This window comes from Harpia harpyja, chromosome 4, assembly GCF_026419915.1.
Source record: "Harpia harpyja isolate bHarHar1 chromosome 4, bHarHar1 primary haplotype, whole genome shotgun sequence".
In the NCBI taxonomy this organism is placed as follows: domain Eukaryota; kingdom Metazoa; phylum Chordata; class Aves; order Accipitriformes; family Accipitridae; genus Harpia; species Harpia harpyja.
The window spans coordinates 57650009-57670318 of NC_068943.1; the positions used below are offsets into that span (position 1 = coordinate 57650009).

The 20310-nt window shown below is 39.9% G+C and overlaps 1 protein-coding gene and 1 long non-coding RNA gene across 8 annotated transcripts in view; one reads left to right on the top strand and one right to left on the bottom strand.

Annotated features, from left to right (window-relative positions):
* The window catches only part of LOC128140449 (uncharacterized), a 29721-nt gene extending 21461 nt beyond the window's left edge, over positions 1–8260 (top strand). Inside the window, exons 2-3 of the long non-coding RNA XR_008234742.1 lie at positions 622–695; positions 7860–8260. This is a non-coding gene — a long non-coding RNA (uncharacterized LOC128140449). The remainder of the gene's footprint in view (positions 1–621; positions 696–7859) is intronic.
* Positions 1–10191, bottom strand: part of ETAA1 (ETAA1 activator of ATR kinase) — a 45009-nt gene extending 34818 nt beyond the window's left edge. For 4 of the 7 annotated variants that reach the window (XR_008234737.1, XR_008234738.1, XR_008234740.1 and 1 more), the window contains exons 1-6: positions 9883–10191; positions 8742–8879; positions 8394–8470; positions 6720–6838; positions 4246–6383; positions 1667–2328 (exon numbers count right to left, since the gene is read on the bottom strand). Coding sequence is in view for 2 of the 7 variants with exons in the window: in XM_052784162.1 (XP_052640122.1) it covers positions 2213–2328; positions 4246–6383; positions 6720–6838; positions 8394–8470; positions 8742–8879; positions 9883–10126 (2832 nt within the window). In the remaining 5 variants the exon portion in view is untranslated. Of the gene's footprint in view, positions 1–1062; positions 2329–4245; positions 6384–6719; positions 6839–8393; positions 8471–8741; positions 8880–9882 lie in introns of those variants that run through there. The other 3 variants (XR_008234741.1, XM_052784162.1, XM_052784161.1) reach the window with 3 other exon arrangements.
* Positions 10192–20310: the final 10119 nt, after the last annotated feature.

The following is a 20310-nucleotide window of genomic DNA, read 5'->3' on the forward strand; positions in this document are numbered from 1 at the left end:
CCTAATAAAATACCCTCCAGCAGCCACAACAGGTCCTTCCTTTCCAATTAGCTCACCTTCTCAAATCAGAAGTATAATTAACCATACTATCCTTGAAAACAAAACTGATCCTGGTTCCTTTACAGAATTATTTCTAGAGAAATATCCTGGGGAGGGAAGGGTTGATAAGCTGAACACTGTCCTAGCAAAAGCCTTTTATCTTTCTCAATAAGATTTGTCATTCTTGTGTATCAGTACCTTAAAAGCCAGTTTTATAACTCTCATATTTAATACTGATAGTAGAAGCCTTTCTTAATTTCCACTTTCTTCGCTACTAGTGCATCTGCCAAGTTACCCAATAGTTTAGATTTTCCTAGAACACCACAAACACATCCCTCAGATACACAGATCAAACTACATTCTCAGGATAAAATTTTAGCAACAGCCACTATTTGGGGTTTACGTTTACTTGTCATATGGACATGCAAATCTTCTGTCTTATAAACTGTTTGAACATTGCCAGCAGAGGCTTGACAACACAACAAAGAGTCTTGCTATTTCAAGTTATATTGTCTGTTAAAGGTATTATTATGATGAAGTTCTTTGAAAGGCTAAAAACATTTTTTCTGGGTTAATTTTCAGTCAGATCAGTAAGATGATCCAACTTGTCATATACTGCACAATGGCTGAAGGACAGGGAGCTGCAGCCACAGACCGTAAGTAACACTTATTGAGCGCCAGCACGGTCTTTGGTGGACTTGGGGATTTGATTTCATAATCAACTAACTAGCACCAAGAATGCTGGTTAATACAAAAGCAAATTCACTAGTTTGAAAACCAGTATAGTTACGTATTTCAGGACTCCACTGCAGATCGTTGTGTGTACAACCAGTTCCTTCACCTAGGATTTCTATTTTAAATGGATCAAAGGAAGCACTTTGTCACCACTCTAAGTAGAAAAGTGAGGCATGGAATAATTGGGTAAATTACCAAGAGAGAACATTCAGGCAAAGTCCGTATCGAATTCCCACTTCGCTCCCTTTTACCAGTTTCTGTAGTATAGTATTTTCCCCAACAGACTAGAAAAATGTAAAAAAGTTTAATGATGATTTACAAATATACAATACTTACATTTTTAGGAGTTACAAAAATGGCACATACTACAGAACCCAAAAGCTTCCTCTAACCTTTGGTACATTTCAAAGCTATTTATTTACACAGAAAAATTACAGTCACTTTTCATAGTGCCACATGTTTACATATAAGCATTTCTCAGTTGAAAAATATCTTGCAGCTTACCCACAGGCAGTTTTTGCAGTTTAAGCTCTGCAACCATCTATCACATCAAAAATTCTATCAGCCCCTGTTAAGCTGACATGACATTGCATTTTTATGTTTTAACAGCCTTCAGTTTGAAAAATATGTACAACCCATAAGGCTAAACTGATTCATAGTTGTTGAGATTTCACCTGGTTTGTTTTATATTGCTCATGGTTTAGTAAAATGACATAGGCTACCTCTTTTAATTAGCTCGGTAACACACGTTTAGAAAAAAGTGGTCCAATTTTGTTAGCTAGGGTTATTTCCAACTCTTCATGAAGGGAATTAAAAAAGTCCTTTCCAGGATGCTTTTTCACCTTATGAAACTTTTATATTAAATTCTTCCTTCACTATGTACAATTCTTACCTAAGGTAACGGAGACAAACTGAACACGCTTTCCAAATCCTGTTCATTTCCATTAGTTTTCCCATGTTAGATGTTTTCTAGATTGTACTTTCTTTAAACCAAAACTTTCTTCTACCTGAGACCAAACATTAGTATTTCTTAGTCTGTGTGTACTTGAGAGTCTTCTTATAGATTAAAATATTTGCAATAATACAGCCAAAACACATACAGTCTGTTTTTGACATCTTCTACTTTCGTGTATATACAAACGCATTCATGCTCTGATGATTTTCAGACTATACAATTTCAACACATAACAGTATGTGAACTCAATACAATCTTCATTGGGCTGAAGGTAGTTTGGGACTACACATTTACAACTGGTAGTTTTTAATTAAGACTAAATACCACCAGAGTATTAGTTATGGTTCAGGTCAAGATCTTTTTAAATTGAGAAATAGAAAAAGTTTGCCGTCAGTAGCTGTGAACAGAGTTTAAAAACTGTCTTCCAGTATTACAATATTTCCCTCCCAAAAACTTACTCCATAGACAAAATAAACTCCAAATTCAAGCATCTTTAAAGAACGCCTGCATTCTGGATTTTCTTCGTGCAAGAGCTGCTTGTTTTTTTCTTTCAATCTCTTCTTGAGAACATTTTCTATTTTTTTGTTCCGCCACAGACACTGTAAATAAAAAAACATGTATTAGGAGCCTTCAAGTTTGTTCAGTATGTATACAACTTATCTGTTTTCAGTGTTTGAAGATCTATGGCAAGAGCGCACTATTCTGACATACCAGGCACCCAAGTTAAAAATGGCTCATCTATTCTGTCCCCAAGGCAGGAAGGGGGATAAGATGCATGACCTTTGTAGGGCTACTGATTACTACCTCCCAATGAAAATACTGGGATGCAGACATTTGCTTCAAGGAAATTTTACTTGGCTGCCCTTCAGGTGAACCTTGTGACATCAGGAGTCAACATATGAGATGGTGGTGGGTTAAGAAAATAAAAGCTATCAGAGTGAAAAGGGCTCTACAATTTAGTGACTTAGGCAGAGATATGGGCATGGAGATGGTATAGACACAGGGGTCAGATACAGTACAGGTGTCACACAAATAAAACCAGAAAGGTTGAAAAAAGGTCAAAAGTAGCAATAAAAATTGGCAAAGGAGACAAGAACATGATAGCTAAGTGTAATATTTTATATGTTGTGTTACAGAACTATAAATTCCCATACAATAAAATCCTGACCTCACTGGAACCAGCAGGAACACTCCCTGCACATGTTAAGAATTTTACCGGTTTTATACACCAATTTCCAATTAATGTAATTTTTAACAAGTAGTCTTTCAAACTTTGTCTCTTTGCTTCTTAAAAAAAGAAAGCATCCATGAAAAATTATGTATGTTTTTGAAAGGATCACTTAACGTCCATCTTTTTGTTACACCAATGTCCTTCCACCAAAAATTTAAGATGAGGACAGTTGTCATTTATCTGTAAAGAAAATCTATGCTATTCTTTTTCATTCTTCTACTCTCTAGAACATTTCACAGAATGACTAATTATCTCTCCCCTCCCTTCTCCCTTAACATCCAAAATTGCTACTTTCCATTTATCTGCTGCTTTGCTGGGGAAGAAACACAGGTAAAATACTGATTCTTCAAATAATGCTGGCTGATAGTTTGCAGGAATTAATTTTTTTGTTGCTTTTGTAACAGTGCTTCCTGAAAACTGAGGTTGGTGCAGTACACTCTAAAGGCACGTTTCATCAAAATTAATATTGGTTAAAACTTCACTAAGCCATGAGATCAAGTAAAAACAAGACTGACTGGCACTTGACTCGTTCTACTTTTCCCTAGCAAGTAACACCAGTGCATGGAATGTTACAGACTGTTGCTTGATGATGGAAAAGTGACTGACCTCCTCTCTAGATGAAAGGAAATGTTAGTGAGTGTTTAGACTGGTAACACAAGAATATTTCACTGGCAATTTTAGCCACAGAGCAAACAATAATACAGGCCGAGGTTTCAGAAGCATCGAATGATTCGAGGTTCCGGTTTCCAGGTGTACAATAGTAAAAAGAAATTGGCATTCTGTATCACCTGCTGCCTTCTTTCCCTGCCCCACCGTTAACTGGGTTTTTACAAATCATGGCCGAGATAAGTAATTTTCAATGTTTTTCAAAATGAACTGTAAATTAAAGCACAGATTCACACTACAACATTTACTATGTATCAAAATAGGAGTATTTTTAAGTAACAATTTAAGAATATGGTATGCTGAGTGCTGCCATCAGCCTATACTTGATTCTAGTGATTCTGAGCGTCTATGGAAAGAGTGTGAAGTATTCAGAGAAGTGGAATGAAAATGGGAAACAAAAGTCCTTAACTACAGGAATTCAAGAGATGCATCAGGACAATTTCATTTTGGAGCAAATAACCTCCAAATTCTTGTTAGAACATTTACTAACACCTACGCTGAATGGATGAATATCGAAGCCTATTGTAAGTTGCAATACAGTACAAATTTCTCTGACATTCTGATTACAGTAAGAAAACAAACAAAACCAGTCTAATAGTGATACAATAAACACAAATACCTGATGTAGGCAGTGCAAAAGACTCTGAAAGGTGCCTCTTGAAAGGTGGTTTCTTATTGTCAAGCTTGCTGTGCAAAGTCACATTCACCTGATTCTTGCTTCCTTCCAAACTCTGCAGAGTAATTCCAATGCTAGAATGACTCCCTGGCTTTTCAGACCCTACATGAAGAGCACCCTGAGAATTGTTAGTCTTTTGGAACTTAAACTTTGAAGGTATAAGTGATATTCTGTTAGCAGAACTGTTATTTGGCATCTTTCCTGTATTATACAAAAGATCTGGGCTGTCTAGTGTTTTGCTACTGAAAACGTTTACTGCATTAACAGGACTTGCTTCAGAACCAGGCTCTCCTGCTGGCACAGACTTTGACCTATACCATTTTCCTGAAACAGTCTTTGTAGTATCTTCAGAAGCGGCTTGATGACAGTTTTTAGACAGTGTATATTTACACTCCATAGAAGTACCCGAGATCACAGTTAAAGGACTTGAGACGTTTTTACAGTTCACTACGTGACCTGTTCTGGCCAGCCCATGTGTAACCTTTGATGAATTCCTATAGGAATTGTTTAGTGAGAAAGCGTCCTGTTTTGCATTTGGTTTTTGTGCCAAGAGGAGATCAGGTAGTCCTTGTTTAGATGCTGGGAAGCTGTTACCAGCATTTGATCTGGAATTAATACTGGCTCCTTGTATAGTTTTAGCTCTTTCATTTCCTTGTTTAACATCCTGGCTCTGAGTCTGCTTTTCTATATCATCACACACCTGATACAACAATTCATCATCCTCACGGTTTGCATCCCAAAGACTATCGGACTCACAAAACATATCTAATACTTCATCAGAAAATTTCGGTTCATTCCAGTCATCACATGACACAGGACATTTCTTTGGTACTTCAACTTGATTTAAGTTATCTGTATTAGCTTGGTTAACCATTTTAGGTAGATCATTAGGTTTCGTATTGGTAGAAACACTGGATGATTGACAGAAAATACTGTATGTGTTATTCCCAGGTTTTTCAGTCCATTGTCTATGAGGATTAGATCTTGAAGGAAACAGAGGAAGAGGGTCGCTTTTAGGCTGAATAGTTTCATTTCCATTCTTCACTTCAGACTGCACTGAAACAGGAATATAGTTCAAATCACTGGTTTGGGCACTTTTCCCAACAGAATTTATTTTATCTGGCTTAACGTCACATTTGCCGTGAAAGGCTATGGTCTCTGTCTTTGAGTTTTGTGTCTTATATGGCTTTTGTAAAGAAAGAGATTTTACAATTTGTGTGTTTTTACTACAGTGTTTCAAAGGTGAAAACTGAAAACTGTTAGATTTGCGTACACTCCCCAAACAAGTTACTGAATTGGAACTTCTTTCCTTTGTTCTGCTAGCATCACTGAAACCACGCACAGATGGATTTGTAGGAATTGGTAGTGCTTCTTCAGTACTTAACAATTCAGGATTTTGGGTTATTTGCATCACAAAAGAGTCATCTGCCAAAAAATCTGTATCCCAGTCATCAAAGTCGTCATTAACTACTCCAGCAAGCTTACTGGAGACCACCAATTGTGTCTTCAAAGAAGAAGGATTTTTTTTTGTCAACACATGCGTATCAGTTTTTGGAAAAGTCTGGTTCACGCTTCCTAGTGCACACAGACTATCTTTTCGATATGCCTCCGAATTACCATGTTGCATGTCTTTAATTTGCTCAGGAAGCTGTTCATCATCCAAGGTGCTTTTATTTTCATGGAAACTATTATTTAAAGAAATACCTGATAGTCCTTGGCTCAACTGTCCACTACACTTCTGGGTAGAGCAGTCAAAAAGAGCATGAAGGGCTATTTCAGCCTCAAGATCTATGGACTTTTGACTGCTAGATTGACAGGGCTCTGCAGCAGGGACGCCAGTGCTCTGTCCAACTGGTTTCAGGGACAGAGCAGTATCTGTTTCAGAAAATTCACCAAGGAGTGATTTCAGGTTCTTCATATTTACTCCATCTTTAGAATTATTTAAAGACTCTGAGGCGGTCTGGATGAAGTGATGACCAAGCTTCTCTTGTTCCTGAACAGCATCTAGCTCTACTAGATTTTTATCAAATTCCTTAGCCAATTTCATGAGTTCCTCTTCAGGATTTTTTATTTTAAGATCTCTAGATTTAAAAAAAAAAAAAAAATTCAGAAAAGAAAGTCACACCTACTGAGAAAGTTTAGCCAAGCTCAGTAACATGACCGTATGAGCTGTTCATTCTCTAGTTTAACAACTACAGAGAATATGACTGAATCCCACCACTTTCAATGCGCTGTCAGCATGCAATCTTTTTGAGAGTTCCCAAGAAATACCCCATTAAGAAGAGATAACAAGCCCAAAGTTAAAAGCATTCTATATGCTAATCTACAATTACATGGTTCACTATACATAAAGGAACACCACATACCCTTTTTCATGAAAGCCCAGCTGTGATGGGCAAAACAAAACTGTAATTTACCTTGTACAACTTAACTTCGTCCTAGTTCGTGCTTTTACTACTCCAGGTGTACAAGGAATAGCATCCTCACCAATCCATGTCCCTAAAAGGGAGCCTTCATTACAGGCTGCTTTTTCATCCTGAAGGATTAGATTTATAATGCTTAGCAATTTGATTTCAGATAAAGATTGGACTAGACACACACCTTGCATTAAAGTTGCTAAACCAATTAAACTGCATCAAATCTGTTGAAAGGCACAGATAGGAGCTAAACCAATATAAGCTAAGTGAGACTACTGCTACATTGTCTACTAATAGTGATATAATTTTAATTATATCAATTTAAAACAGGAACTCCAATTAAAATAACTTAATTTTACTTTGCTGCTCAAATCTAATGCTCTATTTACTTCAGGTTTACACATAATCTGCAATATTCACATTACAAGCTGTGATCTAGTTTACTTTAGTATGCAAGTAAGGAGCTAGTTGAGATGCACTGTCTTTATCTACTTAAAGTAGCATTAACAGATCAGAGAATTTGAAAGAAATCATATTCTGTATGCTTCCAGGAAAAAATTCTGACTTCTTCCATTATAACTCATTTATACAAGGAGCCTTTAAACAGAAATAAGTGAAGTTTAGAAACTAAATGAACTTGTTTCAGAGCTTCAAAGTTTAGGCTTGGATTTGAATTCTGAAATCTAAGACATACAATACTGCAATGGTAAAATGTGTAGAGCGTCAGAGCCAAATGCTGGACGTGAGAAATTCCTGCATGTAAGCCAGCAAAAATAATTTGAACTTCACTAACAGGGTAGTTCTGGGTATGGTTTTTTTTCAATTTTTTTTTTTTTAAGAAAAAAAGAACACGAGCAACAGATAGTTGCAAATCCAGTCTGATGTTATTTACATTTATGACAGGGCTGTAATCATTTAAAAGGTAGAAAGTGCCATCCCTTATCAATGATTTTCTAATTCTTAAGTATAATTTTTCCGAAATATGCCAAATAGTGAATACATTTTACATGGCCCTGTCAAATAAGCAGGCATATTTTGCAAGCTAAACGCTACAGAACTGTTTTAGGAATAACAGGTTCTCTTCTTGCACTTAATAAAAGGCAAACAATAAGCCAACACTATCACATTTTAACTTTCCAGGCTGTGGACATCAGGTTTACAACAAGAGAGACACAGCAAGACATGGATCTTGGGGTAAAAAGGCAAATTATTCAGAATAAGGAAGCAACGTTACTAAGTTTATATCATTGTGGAGTCTCTCTCTCATCTGAGTCTTGTTCTTGTACTTCAGCAGTCATTCAAGATCATTCAAAATGCTTAAAAACAACTGCCAAGTAAATCCAGCATGTGAAGAAACTCTTTACCTTTTCACAGATGAATGATTAAGGATAAACAAACGCAGCAGTATTCCTAAAACCAGGGGCAATAACTTATATTCCAAAAGTAAAACTTTCTAAAATGGAACTGCTAAGAGCTCATAAGAACTCGTAAGAGCAACCAGTCAAATGCTACGCTTATGATTTTAATTCAGTCCAGTTTTATGAACATGCGCACCCAATTGTTACCATGTTAAAGAGACTACTGTAACTAAAATTAAGCCTTTGCTAAAACTGAATACTGTAGCACTATTCTGTTTGATTACTGCATACACAGAGCATAGAAAGTAACAATTACCTGAGGAGCAATACGATTAACAATTTCTGAAATTTCTACTGCGCATCTACTGGTAGACTGTTTGGTTTTTCCATTGCCTATGAAAACAAACAAAAAACCTTAAAAACTGCAAAACAATTTGATTTATAAAGTGCAGTATATCTCAAATAATTAAAATACATGTGCTAAAATCAGAACTTGATTCAGCACTATATTGAAAAATTTATGGGTTTTTAATAAAAATAAAACCAAACAACCTAACCATGACAACAGAAAGGGACCTTTTTTCAAGAAATTTGATAACATTTAGTACAGTCCCACTGCATGCCTATAATAGGTGCCCTGAAGTCTGGATTTCATTAGTATTACCTAGTCTGTGTGCAATTGGTGAATGAGGATCCCAAAAGATTTCTTGCTGGATATCGGTGTCATTAACAGGAGAGCTGAAAGTAGATATTCGGGATTTCCTACTCAACGATCTCTTTGGTGTTTTATGTAAACATGACTCTGTGTGAACAGAAAGATGATCCTTATTAAAAAACAACAAATAAAAGGCCAAAATAACTTAGAACGTACAACAGGACAAGGCACAAAGAAGATGCTTTAGGACCTTTAAGAATAAAAATCAAGTTTACGCTCATCAACATTCCTTTACTTACAACAGGAATATTGTTCACAACTACGCATTTAACGCAGAGTATGACTCTTTGTCAGTTAGATCACCACAGAGCATTACATGATACCGGCAGCTGTATGCTCAGGATCTGATGGTAAGGATGGTAACTGTCAATCCTCCTACTTGAGGAAATATTGACTTCAGCTTACATTAAGAGAAAAACTTTGTATAGCTATATGGGAGAGTATTTTGTATTCTGGCTTGCTCTGTGTCTTTCACCCGGAGTCTGATTTTGGTCACAACTTTAATGGGCCGCCAACCTGTTCTGGGTCACAAGCTACCTTTGTCTATACTTCCTCCACAGGGCCTTTTCAGCTAGGACTGTTTAAGGCAGGTTCAAAACCAGCTTGCAACCATCTCAGATCAGTAAGTGAACTGAGCACGCTATGTGAAGCTCAACTAGTCACCCCTGCCCTTTAGAAATGACGTTGCAGATGTGGAATCCTACAGAAGTAATTTTAAAAGATGCAATTACTACGTGAGAAGCATCTTAGGAGATGCTCTGCACTTAAGCGCTTAGCACAGCCAGGCTCTATCCTCTCCGCGAGTGGATCAGTGTCCTCAGCCAGTTCGAAGTATCTGCCGCGGGAAGATGCTCTTCATCACTCCTTGACAAGAAGAGCCCCTTCCCCAGGCACACGGATGGGGGAGAGCGGGGGGGGGGGGTTACACCGCACCGGCCCCCCCCTCACAGGCAGGCCGCGCCTCCCCCGCGGCTCCAGGGCTGGCGGGCAGGGCAAGGCAGGGCAAGGCAGGGCAAGGCAGGGCAGGGCAAGGCAGGGCAGGGCAAGGCCCCCGCCGGCGCGGGGCCCCCAGGGGCCGCTCCCGCCCTACCTGCAGCGCCGCGCACCGCCGCCTCCCGCGACTGCGACGGCCGGGGCGCGCGCGGCGCCTCCCCCGCGGGCAGGCCCTGGCCCGCGCCGCGCACCGCCGCCTCCTCCTCCTCCTCCTGCTTCTCCTTCTCCTCCGGGGGGAGCTCGGCCGGCCGCCGCCGGGTGAGCTGCTCCTCGCCGCCGCCGCTCCGCCTCCTCAGGGCGGCGGGCCTGAGGCAGGGTCCCTTCCGCCGGCTACCGGGCATGGCGCGCGCTGCGGCGGCGCCGCATCCACCCCGCCAGCGCCGGCGCCACCATTTTGCCGGGGAGCCCGCCGCGCCACCGCCGATTGGCCGCCGCCGCGCCGCCTCGAGCGGCCATTGGCCCCGCGCGGTGGGGGTGGGGCTGCGGACGCGGCAGGGAACTGCAGCTAGCTGGGAGCGCGCGCCGCGCGCCCTCGGCCCGCCCCCTCTGCGGCGGGGCGCCGTCCCTCTCTCGCCCGCCCAGCCGCTCTGACGCTGCGGCGGCCGGTTCTCGCTCCACGGGCTGCTCTCGGAGTTACGCGTTCAAAACCTGTAGTCCAGTAGTTGAGTGAAAGAAAAGCTAAGTCCGCCGCCGCCAGAGGTGGGCCCCGCCATCGGCCTGCCTTGAGGTGGCCTCGTGTCCCTGAGGCGCCTCGTGTGCCTCTGAGGCGGCCTCGCGCCCTCGATTCGCCCGTGGCTCCAACCCTGCTGCCTGTGGCTCCTACCCAGCTACCCACGCTGGCTGCCGCTGTCCGGCCAGGCCTGTGGCCGTCCAGGTCTCTGCTGAGGTCCTCGGGGCCCAGAAGAGGGAGGGGTGTATGGTGAGTGTCCTTAAAGAGAAAACAAACCCAGGCAGGCGTAAACCATTTCAGCCCAGCATGGGAATTGGGGCTGGCACAGAGAGACTTACAGAAGCCAAGTTTGGTAGGTAAGAAGTTAACATGAGGTTCCTGAGGGACTGTGATATTACATCATTATTTAAAACAATATAAATGCAAACACATGTATGTATTACATCATAAGGTGGATATTTCCTCCCTGAGCCACTAAATGTAAATGTGTAAACGTATCTACTACGCATATAAGGTCAAGGAGTGAACTACTTGTATATTGGTTGCCTGCCTGGTTTTCATTTAATTGATTTGGAGTACTTCAGGATCACACTTCATTTATGAGATGTGAGCAGTGGATTTCAGTCTAGGATCGGGAGTATGAGAAGTTTTAAAGTCACCAAAGAGTGATTCCCTGAGCTGTGAAACCTTTTATTTCCACCCAAGGCCTCAGGCAAACAGTATGTTTTTTCACTTTTCCATTCTCATGAGTGTAATTAAAGCCAATGGAAGACATTTTAATGAGGAAAAAATTAAGTACTATGTATTAAACAGAGAAACTGTGTTATATACATGGTTAGAGTATCACAGTTAATCACAGAAAGTTGCAACATTTGAATAATCAACTTGTTTATGTCATACTTACCAAATATAAATCGGAGACAAGACTGAAAAAATGGGTCAAGAATTAGGATCCAAAACCCATCATAGACATCTGAATATGGCTACTGCCTTGTAATAATACTAACATGGGTAGATCTGTGCCTCACTACAAAGTGTGGTGAAGGTATGCATGACATTTTTGACTGCTGGTTTGCAATATAGTAATTAAAAGCTGTAATGCATCACGCAGGTACAGAAATGGCTTACCTGGGTTCTTTATGCCATAGGCGCAATGTAGATTACTTGCTCGTTGTTTCCTTTTAAAAATGGATACCGAGAAGAAACTCTGTCTTTTTCCAGTAGTAGTAGACACAACTTGAGGGATAACAAAACATTGAAATCAACACACTTACTAGAAAGTGCTACTAAAATCTTGATGTCTCCTACCACTTCCTAGTGACCTCTTAGCAGATGGGTACTAAAGTTGTCTGCTTTCATACTACTCTATGTTAACAAGCATAGTCTGAAATACTGTCATCAATAATTAAAATTAAGTGACATCTGTCATGTTCACTGAGTGCTTTGAATTTTGCAGTGCCGCCTTTGATTTCTTCCTTTCTCTGAGCTTATTGTTCACTAACCTCATTCATAAAATGTGCGTATTTGCCACAGGTCTTTCACACATTAGTGAGGTTTTACTCACACAGTAAAAGCATTTTGAAAAAAAAAAAAGCATATTTAACATGTATCTAGTTCTGCATGAGAGTTCTTATTACATCAGTTTAAGTGTATGCAAAGTTGCGTTACCAAAAGTTGGCAAAAAAAAAAAAAAAATCTGCATGTACAGAAAAGCTGAACAGGTTCATGATGGAACACCCCCCCCCCCCCCCGCCCCTTTCCTAATATGTAAAAGTATGTGTATCTCATTGCTGCTTAAGAACTTAGCTCTGAGTTGATGCTGTTTATTAACTTAAGAAATGTAGTGGTAGAAGTCTGTGATGTTGAAGGGTTTCTCTGTGGAGCTGTAGCCTCAAGGAGGAGGGAGTTTGCATTCCCTTGTCATGGTACAAGCAGCTGGATCAATGGCTAATTGTGGTGAGGCTGCGTTCCAGGGACTTGCAGCAAACTCCTAGTGCTGCAGTTTTGAGTCCTACTTTCAAATCAAGAGGGATAAATAATGGAGGAGATTGAATGAATAATAAAGTTAGTTTAGCTTTTAATAGTACTATAAACTGCCCGAGAACTTTTCACTGTATTTTATGAGACAAGGATCTAAAATGAAATGAAATAAACATGGAAGATCTGAGAAGTTTCCTAAGAATTTCCCATCGATGTAATGAGACATTGAAAATAAGAGTGAAAAAATGCTCCTTTTTGAAGTCTTTTGAGCACAGAGCTTTAAAGTGAGCATTTTTATCTTGGAAAGAGTATGTATCATTAGTGAGGTTTTTCAAAATATCTAGCGTTTTGTATCATTGTAACTAACAGAGAAGTGACTTTATGTTGTAGTTCATCTTTCATTCTTGTTAGGGCTGGAAAAAAGGGAAAATCAATAATCATGATTTCAATGAAAATATCAAGATTTGTGAGAGGACCGAAGTTGTTATAAATAATGAAATCAATTTGACAAATACTGCCTTCTTCCAGAGCGTCTTTAAATGCTCTGTGGTATTTTCAAAGTGAGCTATCTTGGGCTTTTTTGTTCCCAAACTACATTTTCATTTCAAAATTGATTTCTTTTTAAGCACTGAAAAAGAAGTAGACAAAACACACACATGCGCTCATAATTTGTCTCCAATGAAAACATGTGTGTGTGCATTTTGATCACCTGAGATCAGGTGAAAAGACAAATTCTCCAAGCCATTTGTTCTTTGGATAATTTGTTTTTGAAAATGGTGTGGGTGCAAACTCTACGACTCAGTACAATTATATGGTACTTTAAACATAAACATGTTTTCTCCTAGGGAAGGAACAGTTAAAGAGTGTATGTAGCTGGGTAGCTACCTGTAGTATGTACCTAAGGAAATATGATAAACAGGTCACAGTCTCTCTGCTTCTGCAGTTAGATGTCTGGCAAGGCAAGTATCAAGAAAAGCCATAGGCTTTCTAAACCTGTGAGAACCTGTCTGTTTGTTTGTTTGTGTACAAAAGCAAAACACAAAAGCAAATGTTAACAAAAGCAAAACATATCTAAGGTTATAGCACTACTGCATTCAGTCTACAGTTCTGCAGAAGTCCTCAGGAAATTTCAGTGGTCCCGAGAACAACAGTCTCTGGCCATGCTTCCTTGCATGATGCAGGCTGCCCCTCAGCCTTGTGTATTTCTGCAGAGTGTGGCTCAGCAATGCTCAGGGATGTGCAGAGGGGCACTGAGTGAGGTAACTTAGGTGCCTGATATCTTCTAGCCAGCTTTGCCCATTCAGAGCCGGCTTGGATGTTTCACTGCAGCGCTGCCTTGTGCTGGTATGTCTGGCTTCACATCTGTCAAAAAGAGATAATAGTACTTACTGCAGCATGCATTGTCCTGGGGGTAACCATGGAGCTGTTGGATATGGCAGTGAGGGGAACACAGAAGTGAATTTAGATGCTTAATGTAAGATGCATTTATAAATACAACCCTGTGGGCCCAAACAAAAATAAACGAAGACACCAGTATCAAACTTAGCTATGAAAGTAGAATATTCTAGCCACAGTTTTCCACCTTTTTTACCCCCCGAAATCCTACTCATCCATATATTCTCTTAAGAAGCCTTGGAGTGTTTACTAAAATAGAGCACTACATGATAGCAGATAGTTTATACAAGTTAACAGCAAGAGATACGTGTTTTGTTGCCTTCTTTGGGACCTTAGGAAAAACTGAGAGGGTGCCTGAAATGTTAACTTATTGGACAATAATTTTTTCTATCCATAGGGGAACACAGGCATTGTGCATGTTTTTTTGCTTTTATTAATAGCATTTTGATAGCACGGTTATAAAGCTTGTCCTTGGCTTGCCTTGAAATATCATACTGACTTCGCTTATTGTAGAATGTTACTTTAATTTTCCAAGGTGAAATGTTCGCAGAGCAGAACAGGTGAGGAAAATATGGCCAAAACAGTTACATATACCTTTATTTTTAAAGTGCTGTCCAGAAGGGTTTGCAGCATTTTTTGCTGATGCATAAACTGACCTAGACAGTAAATGATACATGACCTTAAAAATATCTGAAGTAGCCTTGCTTGAAAATTTTTAGTAGAGAGTTATTAAATGTCAGAGTAATTTACACAAGCGTAGCCTAGTTTATGCTTTTGCATTCTCTTTCCCTCTTTCTCTCCACCATGCCATCCGAGAACCATAGAAGCTTTAAAAATAATTTACATATATATCTTTTTTTTCTTATAAAGGTTCATCTTACTTTATTTATCACACTCAGAAAATCTCATCAAATGTGAGACTATAATGTAGCTCATAAAGGCCTGATCCAGCAGAGCACTTAAGTACCTGCATAACTTCATCATGATGACATTTTCCATTGCTCATTAACTGGCATTTAAAGGAAATTTTCCATTGCTTGGTGTCTGGGCATTTAGAGGAAATTGTCAGCCAAAATGGGTGAGCCATTTAGAAGAATTAGGTCAGGCAACGAAGAGCCTACAAGGCGCAGAGGTCTGTAGGGAGCCCTGGAGGTTCGGGCCCCTTGCAGAAAGCTGGAGATAGGCACCAGGAGGGCCTTCTATTAAGTATTTATTATAATGTAGGCTTAATTCCACAGCTGTTCTCCAGTGCTCAGGTTGAACTGCATTGAGGAGATGAATCATGGCTGTGCAAGACTGTGGAGACCGCTGTTTGTAGAACTTAGGCCTTAAATCTTAACTGGGCCAGTTAGCTTCAGTGCACTGCTGCCTGGAGGTGACTCAACAGCTTCTTCTGGAAGAGGTACAATAATCTGGGCATCTCTGTGTTGTGCTGGCTCACACTGGGTAGGCTTGCACCTAGGAATGACCAGGAGGAGTCTTGAGGCACTCATCCCCCATCCACTCACTTATTTGCTGCATCTGGCCTTGCTGCCAAGGAGCTTTCAGAGCTTTTCACTATTTTGCACTCATGTCCATACTATCATTGTTTGCTGTACCAAGGAGGACATGTGTCTTGGGTGATCCTCTCAGCTGAGATGCACCTTCTGCTATCTTATTGTTTATACATGAAGAGAAGATAGAAGTAAGGGCAGGATCAAAAACGGTTCATAGAAATTACAGCAGCAAGGCTCCCCTCTCTCCCCTCTCTCCTCTCTCTTTGCTTTTTTCTGCTGTATTACAGCCCCAGGCTATCAAGGACTGGGAAATAGGTTTTCTGTTCTGCTCTCTTAGTTTCTGGAATTTTTTTTATCCCTTATAGGAAAACAAGTTAGAGGGTTCTTTAAAGAACAGGAAAGAATAGGTTTCCATCTTGTTTGGAAAGCCTGACAAATATTAATCTACTATATATCCTGTAAATGATTTCTTTCATCAGTGACAAAAACTGACCTGTATTTGAGACCTCAACTTGCTAAAACTCTCACATGCTACGGTGTAAATCAGGGAAGTATTTTGTCAGCTACCAAACACAAAGCATTGGATGGCCAGAGAAGACAACTTTTTGATCAAGCATTCTGGAGAAGAAAATAGGCACTGCTTATTTATTTAAAGTAGGCTTAGCTTTTGATTGATACATCTGTTCCAGGAGAATGTTTAGCCTGCGGTCCTAAATAGCTTACTGAAGAATCAGTGATCAAACTAGTATGAAATTCTCCAAGTGCAGTCATTCTCTGTTTTTCTCCAACATACTCAGTGATTTCTGGATAGACTATTTTTATGTCAAGTGTTCATAGCTTGCAGTTGAAAAAACAATGTCTGTTACTGAAGTGCTTTTTCTTGAGGCTTTTGTTTTATAAATTCTATACATTATCCTTTGAGCCTGTATCCCATTAACTATAAGCCACAGTTTACATGGAAGTGCATAACAATGAAGTCCCTCTGTTCCATGTGCGTGTGTGACTCATTATGCAGCATGTACTGCTGCTGGTTTTGATGTTGGGGTGATTGGAAGTTACTCTCTCCTAACAGCAGTTTTGTCATCTCTGCAAAATGATTTGAAGCCTCTGACCAGTACCTGATGACTGCATTACATTACCGTCGCCAGCTCACCTCCTCTGAGAGTCCAACAGTGGGCCCAATAGCCCCGCCCGCTAAAAAGACAAGTCAAGGTATAGCTCACGAAGTGGAAGAAATGGGCTACATTTTCTAGAATAGAAAATCACACGGAAAGGGACATGAAACAACCCCTGGAAGGCGGATTTAGCAGTAAAATGGGACAATAACGCCCTATTTAAGCTGGCTCTGGGGCACGTACATACCGCCCGTCACCCTCCTCGCAGGCTACAACTCACCCATAGTTAATAGCTCAATCAGCTGAAGATGAGGCAAGTCGTAACAAGGTAAGTGTACTGGAAGGTGCACTTAGCATATCAGGGCGTAGCTATAATACAAAGCATTCTAATGCTTAGATAGTGGGCACCCGCTCTTTACGCCGAAGACTGTTAATTTGGGTTTCTTGTATGACCGCGGTGGCTGGCACAAGATTTACCAACCCTGATAGTGTGCTATAACTAAGTCAAGTTTACACTTATTGCTTAGGACTTATTGCTTAGGACTGTGCGACCTAACTGCCATTATTGGTTGTTTCAGTGACAAGACCAAGCTCGGAGTAGATATGGAGGTTTGGCAGCAGGTTGTGGAGCCCTAGTTTCAGGAATGAAGTGAGAGAAAAATTATGTTTCCGATGCCTCACTTGTTTTCTGGTGGCACTGTTTCTTTCCCCAGAATGGTTGGTTCTGGCACCTTCCTCAAGCAGGACTGAGTTCTGGGCCCAGGGTCGCTTCCAGCTTTATACACCATGGCCTGATGGTCCTAATTTATCATAGAGTGAGCAAACAAGTGCCCGGATAAGAATTAGACACCCTTTTGATTATTAATTTTTTCATTTCTTTTCAGATGGCTTTTCCTTTTGTCGTATTGTTCACACATAATGCGTCTGACTCTTCCTATGTCACACTACATCTTCGCAGTAATTTTCTGCGCTGTTCTGTCCCTCTGGATTTTACAGCAGTGGATCAGAAAGGAAGTGCAAGGCCTAGCAGAAATAATAAATCCACTGCAGGTCTTGAAGGTACTAATTTCTGCAAAACAAAATACTGCCTCAATTCTGTTATGGGCTAGAAGGGGTGATCAAAGTGAAATACATTTATTGTGGAATTGGTTTGCAAAGCCTGCTTCTAAACCATTACACACTCTTTCTGGATTTCTTTTTTTCCCTGCAACAGTAAATAATGCAGTTGTGTCCAACCTGGCCTGTAGTACTGAGTTCCATGCAGCTCTCGGGAAGTTCAAGAATTGCTCCCAAGCCAGGCCTGTGTCACGAGATAGGCAGAGAGCTGTGTTGGCCTGTCAAAGGGGTCACTGGATAATATGAATCTGGATAACACATAGGAGATCTGCGAGGGGCTGCAAAATGCAGTACTTGTGGGTCATCCACATAGTTGCTGCACTGGAGTGCTTGGAGTCACGGTCATCTCCCAGCTGCTGAATCACTTGGAGCACTCGGAAGTCTGCGGCATATGTCCTGTGACTCCAACCGGAAGGTCGGGGTGGTTGGTGATCGCTGGAGTAATCTGACATTTGAAAAAATATTTTAGGAACTGTCCTACAATTACAGATATTTCTAATCTATGCAATCTATCTAATTAGGTTCAACCATGCCCAATTCCTTGTCTGATTGCCTGAGCCTTTCCGCTTAACCAGTCAGGTTTATTCAATAAGGTGTCCTATAATGTTATTTCCTTCCTTGAGAGTATATGTTATCATCCCTGACACAGACTTAAGAATCCCTCCATTTTTTTCTTATTTTAACATCCTCTGTCTCCACCGTAAAGCCCTGTGCTTTAGTTAGGAATCACCTAGCTGAGGAGAAACCTAGGTGACACTTTGGGTCTCATTAGTTTTATTTTTAAGTATCTAGAAGATTCTTAAGAGACACAGCAAGTATAGAGAAGGCACAATATAGGTAGAATCCCCATAAATTCAGTACAAGTTAATTTAAATTGTAGATTCAAATGGTTAACAAGATTAGAAATAATAAGAAATGAATACAGTTGCACAGGTGGTTGACTCACTATTACTGTCATTTCCTTTTGGCTTTGCTCATGGGGATAACAAGGTAAGAAATAATTTTGTTTGTTTCCTTCTATTGATTGGTTTGATACTTGAAATAAAGATTATCTTTTTTTTGTCTGAACAAGTCTTTTATAAGTTAATATTATGTTAATTAGAATGGATGTCTTCCTGAGCCTTATTTTCTTGTTCATTTGATCTAATTAGCTGATTAATTTTTAATTGCCTACTGAGAGATCTTTACCATATTGTAATTTGTGTTTTACCTTTACATTTGGAAAACAATGGTATGCCTAAAATGACTCTGAAGTATTGTATTGAGGTATTTCTGCGAGGGATAATTGCGAATTATGATTTCTTCCTGCTTCCTAATTTTAGTGCAATCTACTTTGAGTTAGTGCTCATTAATCAAAAAGGTTTGCATAGTGTGGAGTAGTAAGAAGGTGTTTCCGTTAGGCAAGCATCACAGTAGAGGGTCTGTGACTTGATCAAATGGAAATGAAGTCTCTTGGCTGTGTATGAATACTGCAATGAACACTTCCCAATTTACAATATTTATTCTTTTTATCCAGAATAATGTTCTGAGATGCTCAGAATGAATGTATTAATAAGCTTAGAAATAGAACTATAAAGTTCTAGCAAGGACAAGTGTTGATTAAAACTTATTTTTTGGTGGTGGAAAATAAATCACAGTTCTTGGCAAGTTATTTCAAGTTATTCCCTGAGTGTTTAAAATTTGCACCTTATTTTTAGACTCAATTAGTCTTGCTATAACTTCTAGCCCTTGGATCTTGTTCTGCCTTTGCCCGCTAGATTGAAGAGCCCTCTATTAGCAAATTTTTGTTCCCTATGGTACGCACTTGTAGACTGTGATCAAGTCATTCTTTAACTTTCTCTTTGATAAGTTAATTGATTGAGTGCCTAGAGTCTCTTACAGTAAGACATGTTTCCTAATACTGTAATTGTTCCCCTGGCTTCCTCATAATCCATGGAATTTTTCATAGTCTTTCTTAAAACAACACCATGAACCCACTGAAACTACTAGTTGTTTCACTGATGCCAAATAAGATAACATAACCTCCCTACTCCTATTTGTTATTGTTTGTACATCTGGCGAGCATAGTAGCTTTTTGTTACTGCACTACTCTAGAAATTCACAGTAATCTGGTTACTCGTCATGGCCTCAGTTCCCAAATCCTTGCCTGTTCTTTAGGATCTCTTTTTCCCAGAGTGGAGTCCTCCCTCATTAAGTCTGTCTCATTATACTGCTTAATCCATGGCCTTCCTGTTGACTATACTGAAGTACACAATGTCTACTTACACTCATGTAACCCAACTGTCGTCTTCATTATTTTCCATTTTCTAGTCATCTTCCAATATTGTGAAAATGGTATTTTTTTAACAAAAATGAAAGATAGTCTAGGAGGCAATAACCAATTCCAATACCAGTGCCTTGTTCCCCAGTCATGTAATGATGGCTTAGATGTATCTGCTGTGTAGTTTTTAAGTAGTTTAAGATGCCATTCTGATTCATCACATCTAATTCTAGCCATCCAAAAATTAGCTTCTAATGGTTGGTAGTTTTCTAAGCTCTTAATAGACAATGGAGAGAGATGGAGACCTTCACAGAAGGATGTAGTGGACTTATCTGAAAAGTCATAAATCACATTTTGACAGTACCTTTTTCTTTTCAGTGACTATAATGGGAACATAGAAAAGTTAAGACAAGATGCCAAACTTTTAGACAGCTATAATTACTGTGGATGAATCCCATCTCTTATCCTTTTTAGCTTTTCGATCAAACTATGG